Source organism: Mustela nivalis (genome assembly GCF_964662115.1).
Source record: "Mustela nivalis genome assembly, chromosome: 2".
NCBI lineage: Eukaryota > Metazoa > Chordata > Mammalia > Carnivora > Mustelidae > Mustela > Mustela nivalis.
The window spans coordinates 47311205-47320694 of NC_139021.1; the positions used below are offsets into that span (position 1 = coordinate 47311205).

A 9490-nucleotide genomic window follows, 5' to 3' on the forward strand; every position below is an offset into this window, starting at 1 on the left:
TTGAATTACTAAAACTTAGAAGTGAAGAGCAGTGGTCCTAAATAAGCTGAGATTCGGACCTCTGAGGACAGAGCACCAGCAGCTGGAGTTGAATTGTTGAGGGGGTACAATGAAGCTATTTCTGGGAACACTGGGAAAACTGCAAATGAAATTAACTGCTGCCGCTGGAACGAACAGCCACTGCTTGGATGAAAAAGACACTGCTGAAGGAAGCAAACTACACAAGGAAGCAAACCAGAAATAGAAAACAAAAGTATAAACACTTCCTTTATCTTTGCTCCTGCCTTCCAATCTCCCTCTAACACCTGTTATCGACAGATCCTAATGGGAAGCCAGCTGGATTTCTGGGAAAAACTCAGCATCATAAAGCAGAATATATAGTGAGATGCCTAAATTATAACCATTACTGCTATTTCTGCTTCTGTACCTTCGCTTGCTAACCCATGAGGAGATGGAAAAATACCAGCAGACTTTCTATGGACACTCCGTAACCACACATCCTCCACCCAGAATTGAACCTGACAGAATGGCTGCTCCCGGACCCTCCCCCGCCACCCGGCTCTGGGCCGAGAGTTAACAGCCATCTGACGCCAGAGTTACCCCCACCCGGAATTGGACGTGACAAAGTGACTGCTCCCAGACCCCCCATCCGGCCCTGGGCTGAGAGATAACAACCATCTGGCGCCCCGCGGCATGACAGGAAGACCTGGGTCAATCCTGAGGTGACAGATACCCTAGCGGTGCCAACTCAGCAGTTTGAAGAATGACAGCACTTTGACCTAACCAATAATCTGTTCCCAGCCTTTTCCCGCTCTATAGTGCGCCAGTCATATTATAGAGTTCCTTTTTGATTTTCCCGCGGTAAGTGGCAATTTGTTACAAGATACTATAATGTATGCTAAGTCCCTGCCTCCCCAAAAATAGTATATAAAAAGTGGTGTGATCCTGAGCTCGGGACCTCTTAGCATCACTGGCAACGAGTGCGTGTAGGTCCGGGTTCGAACTCGTAATAAACGACCCTTGCTATTTGGCTCTGACTCTGGACTCTGGTGGTCGTCTTTGGGGGGTCTCGAAATTTGGGCACAACAATAGAAGGGTGGGTTTTAACGTGAGTCACTATATATTAAATAGCACATCCATTAGTAGTATTTTGGTATGTTCAAACAATGAAATATAATATAATATAATATTCATCAAAAATGAATAAGGTACATATCTACATTTGGGTATGAAAAGGCCTTCATAAAACATAATATTATTAAGTGAAAAATAAAGGTACAATATAGATTAATAAAAATGCCCTACCATATGTATTGAAAATATAAAATATATTTTCATATCAAAAATATACACACATCTGTGCATATATATTTACATACCTGAATATGCATGAAAAATTTCAAGAAAAAATGTTTTTTCATGATAGTTATTTCTGAGGGTAAGTGGTCATCTGAATGTTGCTTTGAACTTAGAAAGCCTTCCTGTCCCCCTGAGCAGCACTGCAGATGGGTTTAAAGAACATCAGTCAAAGAGTTTTAGCTATAGTGGAGAGTTCTACCAACGGAACTGTAAAGTCTAGAACATGAGAAACAGATTTTAGCCAAAGCATGCAAATTTTAAATGCCAGATTGAAGAAAATGGATTGTAATCTAAGTTTTGGAAGACAGTAAAACCTTGACAGCTTTCGAGTGCACAGTCAACATGATCAAATTCCCTTGTAAATCGTCATATTTAAAAAAATAAAATAAAAAAGGAATCTGGTCCATAATATACGTTGGAAGGAAGTTCAGAGATCAGTTCAGTCAAAGGTAACGGATATCCAGTCCAGGTGGCTGAAGGAATAGAGGACTAATGCAAAAGGTTTTCTGAGATAGAATGCCTACAACAGAGCAATAGCCTGAAATAAGAGGTGTGACCTAGTGTGACTACTAGTGGAGAGATCTTATTTGCAATGCACGTAGCTTACTGCAGGGTTTTTCCTATCTGAACACCCAGAAACGATTTGAGCTCAAGTTTAAGTTGCCATTACTTAACTTCTAAAGGTCACTCGAGATTTTCTGACAAAAAAGTGCAAGTACATTGAAATAGTTATGAGTAGTAAAGAAAAAAATAATAAATGTTTGGGTTTTTTTTCAATAAAACATTCCTCTTTTCTACTTTTGGATTTTAAAAAAAAAAGTGACCTTTACAATGAAAAATAAAGTTGAGAAAATAATTTTCTGATACTTCTTTCCCAAAATAATCAAGTGGCGTTTTCCACAGGGACTATTATTGATTATATAAACACAGAGACAAACCCCTTTTCCATCTTTTATTCCTTCTTGGAACATCCATTCTCATCTTTTACCTCTGTTTTTCAACCTTGTTTTCTTGTATGGTATACAAGTCTGTCTTTCTCCTCCACTGACAGGCCTACCCTTTTTCTTACTTGCACTCCTAGGATTTGAATGGTTTAAAACTTTAAAATGGAGCAATAGTTACTTTTCTAGATAAATATATATCTTGAAACTCCTTTCATCTTTAGCTACTAAAAAACTGAAAGTCTCTCCAATTACAGGAAATGTCCTTGAAGTGTTAGGAATAATGACACAGTTTTTTCAGGTTTTCTGTAAATGTACATCATTTAAAAAAAAAAGGCAAGGAAAACATTCATTTAGGAGTACTATCTTGTTTCTAAATTCCTTGAACTTATATCTGGTCTTCTCTTGAATGCCATTTTTTTCCTTCGATGTTTTCCTATGTTGGAAAAAGCAAGATGTACTTACAAATATCTTGGGAACCTGAAACACTTTTTTGTTATTGGAACAAACACAAATAAACAAACAAACAAAAAAAAACCCTTTTGTTAAAGTACAGAAATTCTTTCTCCCAGATAAACCAGTAGTTAAAATGTAAAGTGTATATTTCAACTTATCCTTTTCAAAAGGATAAGCCTATTAAGCATGAAAAAAATAGCATAGCATATCAACCCAAAGGTAGCCAACTAGAACAAACTCCTAATGATAAGTGTGGGAGGCGTTTTCTCCAGTTATAAGCTAAAGGACAGCTCCCAGTCTTCTATTTAAAAAAATAAATAAATAATAGATATTTTTCTTCCCTTTGTCTCTTCAGAATATCAGCTTCTAATAATAACAGGTCATGTGTGTATCTAGACTCAGATGCTATTTCACCCAGGTGGTAAAACTACTGTAGATTTTGCTAACTGTAAGGTTTTATAACAATTCTCATTCAGAATAAAAAGTGGCATGACTTTTTGCTTTTGAGAACAACCAACTCCTTCTGGGTTAGCAAGCTCTGAACAATCCTGAGACACAATCAAAAAGACTATAGAAGAAGACTGGAGAGTTTTAAGGAAAAAAAAAAAAACTGTATAAGGGATTCAAGCTTCACTACTGGGAGTGCCAGTGAATCTGGATTTCAAAGTTCATGAGAGAATATTAGAGGGGTGTTTAAAGATGCAAGTTATGTTCTCTCCCTTAAATTAAGAGTGTCTCAATGGTCAAAATGGCAAAATGCAACAAATGCATTTATATTATTCAACTTGTAAAATGTGGAGGGGATTTCAGGGTGCTGGGTAGGAGAAAACTATACTGCTACTGACGTGTTTTTTGAGAAAATTCTTATGAATGATACTTTGAAAATTCTCTACCACTTGACAACTGTGTAAACCTTGGTATGAAACCCAAGCCTCACTACCCTTAACTGTAAAATGGACCATATGTTAATTTTGTATCACTGGTGAAACAAATTACTATAAATGTATCAGCTTAAAACACAAATGTATGATCTTACAGCTCTGAAAGTCAGAAGTCTGAAACAAATCTCACTATGCTGAAATCAGTTGTCAGCAGGGCTGCATTTCTGCTGGAAGCTCCAGGAGAGACTCTTTCTTTGCCTTGTCCTGCCTGTAGAGGCTGCCCTAATTCTGTGGCCCATGTCCCCCTTCCATCTTCAAAGTCAAAATGGCCAGTTGAGCCTTTTTCATTCTGAATCTCACTGACTGTAAGTCATGTGCCTCTCTCTCCCCTTTATAAAGGACCCTTTGATTACAGTGGGCCCACTACAAAATCCAGAATCTTCTCCTGTTTCAAGATCAGTTAATTCCATCCACAACCTTAGTTTCTCTAGCCATTTAGCACAGTTTATTCATAGGTTCTGAGGATTAGGATATGCATATCATTGGAGACCATTATTTTGCTTACTACAGACCTCATAAATATCTTGTGAAAAATAAATTTAACAATAAAACATGAATAATGTTTACACACTGCCTATAAAAAGCCCTCAAATATTCACATACAAAATTTATAGATAGGGAAGACACTAAAGATAACCTAACTAACCTCACCCAAAACAAGCAACGATATATATAATTGCTGGATTTTTTTCCGGGTTAATGAGAAATAATTGACATATATCACTGTATAAGTTTAAGGTGTACAGCATATTGTTTGATTTACATATACTGTGAAATGATTATAATAGGTATGGCTAACATCCATTATCTCATGTAGATATAAAAAGAAAATTTAAAAAATCATCCTTGTGATGAGAACTCTTATGATCTACTCTCTTAACAACTTCTCTATCATACAGCAGTGTTAACTATAGCCATCATATAATACATCATATCCTTAGTGTGTATCTTACAACTGGAAGTTTGTACCTTTTGATGACGTTTCTCCAATTTCTCCTACTCCCACTCCACCCCCACCTCTGGTAACCACAAATCTAATCTTTTTTTTTAAGATTCTGTATGTAAGTGAGATCATAAAATAATTGTCTTTGTCTCACTTATTTCATTCAGCATAATGCCTTCAGGGTTCATCCATTTGTTGCAAATGGATTTCCTTTTTTTTTTTTTTTAATGGCTGAATGATATTCAGTTGTGTATACATACCACAACTTCTTTATCCATTCATGCATCAATGAACACTTAGGTGTTTCCATGCACTGCCTATTATAAATAATGTTTCTATGAACATAAGGATGCAACTTTTTAAGCTAATGTTTTCATTACCTTTGGAAATTCCAAAAGTGAAATTGCTGGATCATATGGTAGTTCTATACTCCATACTGTTTTCCATAGTAGCTATACCAATTTACAATCCTACCAAGAATGCACAGGGGTTCCTTTTCTCCACATCCATACCAGCATTTGTTATCTCTTGTCTTTTTGATAATGACCATTCTAAAATGTGATATTGTAGTTTCACTTTGCCTTTCCCTTATGACTAGGGATTATGAGCATCTTTCCAAGTATCTGTTAGCCTTTTGTATATATTCTGTAAAGAAATGTCTAATTAGATTCTTTGCCCATTTGGGGGCATTTTTGAATTTTTTTTTAATTATTTTGAATTATTAATTTTTTTGCTACTGAGTTGTATGAGTTCTTTATATATTTTAAATATTAATCCCTTATCAGATATATAGTTTGCAAATATCTTTTACCATTGTGTAGGTTGTCTTTTCACTTTGCTGGTGGTTTCTTTTGCAATGTAGAACCTTTTTAATTTGACATAGTCTCACTTTTTTAAAATTTTATTTTAAATTTTAGGTGTTATATCTAATATCTAAATTTTAGGTGTCATATCTAATAAAGCATTACCAAGACCCATGCCAAGAGTTCTTCTAGGAGCTTTATGGTTTCAGGTCTTATATTTCAGTCTTTAATACATTTTGAGTTAATATTTGTGAATGTTAGATAGTGGCCAAGTTTTATTCTCTTATTTTTGAATATCCAGTTTTCCCAGCATGATTTACTGAAGAGACTGTCTTCTCAATTGGGTATTCTTGGCTGCATTGTCAAATTCTAGTTGACTGTTTGTGCTTAGGTTTACTTCTGAACTCTCAATTCTGTTCAATTGGTCTATTTGTTTTTATACCGGCACTAACTGTCTTAATGACTATAGCCTTGTAGTATAAATTAAAATCAGGAAGTGTGATGCCTTCTGCTTTGTTCTTCTCTCTCAAAATATTTTTGGCTGTTTGGAGTCTTGTGGTTCCATATAAATTTTAGGAATGTTTTTTCTATTTCTGTAACAAATGCCACTGGAATCTTAATAGGGATTACATCAAATCTACAGAACTATTTTGACATTTTAACAGTATTATTTTTCCATTCCATAAACACAAGATAACTTTCCATTTATTTATGTCTTCTTTGATTTCTTTTTTGATTTTCAGAGGTGATCTTTCACTGCCTTGTTTAAATTTATTCCTAAGTATTTTATTGCTTTTGATGCTATTTAAATGAAATTGATTTCTTTCTTTCTCAGAAAATTCATTGTTAATGTATAGAAATACCAATTTTTATATGTTAATTTTGTATCCTGCAACTTTACTGAATTCCTTGATTAGTTCTAACAGTTTTTTGGTTGAGTCTTTAGGGTTTTCTATATATAAAATCATGTCATCTGCAAATGGAGACAATTTTAGCTGAATTTTTTTAAGGTCCTTAACTGAACCTTCCTATTTATGCCCATTGCATTTTGAATCATTCCCATTTATATCTTCTTTATAATTCAGATTCAGTCATATTATCGATTGAAAGCATCCTCACATGTGCTTTCATGAGATCATTGTTTCAGCAGAGACAGAGTTTGCTAAGGGAAATTGTCAATTGGCTAGAGTTAGCACAAAGACACAGTTACTAAGCAAGCAGGACACGTCTCCAAAGAGAAGTCACAGACATACAACATCAAGTAAGAACCTCTAAAGGCAAAACTGGGAACTCCACTGTTTTCCATTATACTCTATTCTGTTATGAGGTCTGAATTGTTGCCGATTTTTCATCTTATTATCACTTCATACAAGTTAAGTGTCCTTGGGAGACACTAGAGAGGGTGGCACATATTTCATCCCATTGATTATAAATTAATTTGATCTTTTAACTCCCAGCTACTGTGCTTCCTAGGCTGCTACAGAAATTGTCTTAGGGTGACTTTTTTTTCTTTTGCACAAATAAAACCTGTCCTGTAGAAGCTGCGGTTTTGGCAAAATTACATTTAATATTTATTTCAATTCACCTAGAAATACAAAACTGTGACTACATTCAAGAATTTTTTCACAGTAATAATAAAAACATAAAATTAGCATATATAAGAATTAGTTTGATTTAACATAAGGACTTTGTCTAAAACTGTTCAAGACATAAGTATACCCCTTCAAAAAGTATCAACTGCTGCCTCTGGCACCCTTTCCCCTGGGAACTGTGATCACTAATTTAAAAAATTTGAAAGAGTTAACGATCACAGGAAGATAAAAGAATATACAGGTTAGCTTTTCCAAATCATACAACAAATTACCCAATAAATATTTAAAACACAAAGTAAATGTTTTATTGAAGTTGAAAAAAATCAAGATTATTATCTTTGTTACTCAGAAGACTTTTTAAAATCTCAAATATCTGCCATATTATTAGTATATGGGTGATCAAATAATAGGTCTGTAAATTTGACAGTTATGACAAGAAGTCTTGAGAAAAATGTTCTAGGTAGAGACTGACTATATAAAAGTACGAAAATACTGTCAATTGTATAAACTTCAAAATATTTAACTCTGTAATTCCTATGATATTATAAATCAAATACTACAAAATAAAAATGAAATGGAATAGGAATAAATTTCAGAGAAAGAGTAACAGGTATTATCTCCCCCTTTTCTGTCCTTGAAAATTTAAATGAGAATTCTCCTAGTGAAAATTAAGTATTAATTAGCTCACAAAGGGCAGGGCAGTAAGACTAACTGGGTAGGCACTAGAAGACCTCCCAGAAACAAGGGGTTTGATCAATCCTGAGCCATGGGATTTTATAAGCCTGTTTCCTTTTCTCTTTAAAAATCTAGAGAATTGAAACGATGTCAGGGGGACAAAGCAGGATTTGCCCATCTATGTTTTTTTCCATCTCACTACTCTATCAAAAGGATTCCCCCATCTCTCCCAACTCACAAGGGCCCTGTTTCTTACATCTGGTTTAAATACTACTGAAAACAATGACAAACCCTTGACATAATCCTCACTCACTTGGTAAACTGCTGAGCTGGGGAGGAGGCACATTGTTTACAGCTATCATGTGAGACAAAATAGCTGCTGGATGGGAAGACAAAGGCATCTTGATGGTTCAAAGGCAGCTGATCAAAGGCTACTTGAGAGGCAAATGAATGATCCCTCTTTGCCTTGAGGCATCATAAAGCAGAACCCTCAAGGTACTCCTTGATAGGCTGAGTACTACGGAATCTTCATATTCACAGTTCTTGTAGAGTGCACAGCATTTCCAAGAGTTAAATATAGACCAGGAAAAGCTATATCTTGGTCCTAGTCCCGGGGAATTTATGAAGGGGGTTTTACTACCTATAGAGAGTATTAAGAATGAAGAAGGAAATTCCACAGGGCAGATACAGCAGATTCAATAGCGCACCAGTCCAGATAAAATGAAAGATTTCATTTCTTACCTCATCCGTAGTCCAGAGCCTTTTTTTTCTGCCTACTAAATGTTTACATGAGCTATTAGAGACCTGATTTGCAGCAGCACCAACAGGGTATTTATACTGCTCTCCATTACTACATATATAGGGTAAAATACCTCTTCTAATTATATATCAATAAACTCACCCCCGCTTATATGTAACCATATTCTACTGGAGTATGGTATATGTTTTGGTTATTTTCTGCTGCTTCACAGTACTTAAGGCTCAGTACAATGACTAGGGTTTAGAGTCTTAATTAATGTATCTTTTGATTCTATGTTATCTCCCAAGCCTTTAAAAATATTTTCCTGGTGTCATAACTATAATAAGCAATATGCGAAAGGACTGCAACTGACTGCTAGAATGGTAACCATTTATTGATCAACTTTATCTAGAAAACAATAACCAGAATTGAAAGCTTTAGTTGTACTACAAAAGTAACATTTATCTTGCAACAGTTCCTATTAAATTGTATCTGCTCTAAATAAATAAATAAATACTATCTGCATAATAAAACTTACTTCCCCATAATTTTTCAATTGTATATATTTTCCTGTCCCCAGTTTTATAAACTCTGGATTTACTGGAGACTCAAATCTGTTGAGTCTTATCATTGCTTTTCATTTTGTGTTTCCTTTATATTAATCATCCTATCACAGAATGGTACCTTGCCATCCCTACTGTACCCCCTTGATAATTCCTACAACCTTCATTTGATGAACTATCCCAGATCTATTCTCTTCCCAGTCTCACATTTAAAACTCAAAGAACCAAGGACTTCTTTATAAAAGTTAATCACAAAGTGCTTTTGTATATTTCATGGATTTTGAATAGATGGGACTCTACAGATTATTTTTTTCCTCTGAAAAGTAGTTTTGATCAAACAAATCAAAGAAAGGAAGTTTTCAAAGGCCCTAACTTTATAATGATCAATTTCCTCTGATTCCAATTTCATCAATTCTTATTTTTATTTATTTATTTTCTAAGTTTTTTAAATTTCTTTTCTAAATTTTCAGCTTTTCTT

The 9490-nt window shown here is 34.8% G+C and overlaps 1 protein-coding gene across 1 annotated transcript in view; it reads right to left on the reverse strand.

Moving 5' to 3' along the window:
- CNBD1 (cyclic nucleotide binding domain containing 1) overlaps nucleotides 1-8145 on the reverse strand; it is a 511440-nt gene extending 503295 nt beyond the window's left edge. Inside the window, exon 1 of the mRNA XM_082722613.1 lies at nucleotides 8024-8145. Within this exon, the coding sequence (XP_082578739.1) occupies nucleotides 8024-8111 (88 nt within the window). The 5' untranslated portion in view covers nucleotides 8112-8145. The remainder of the gene's footprint in view (nucleotides 1-8023) is intronic.
- Between the last annotated feature and the right edge of the window lie 1345 nt (nucleotides 8146-9490).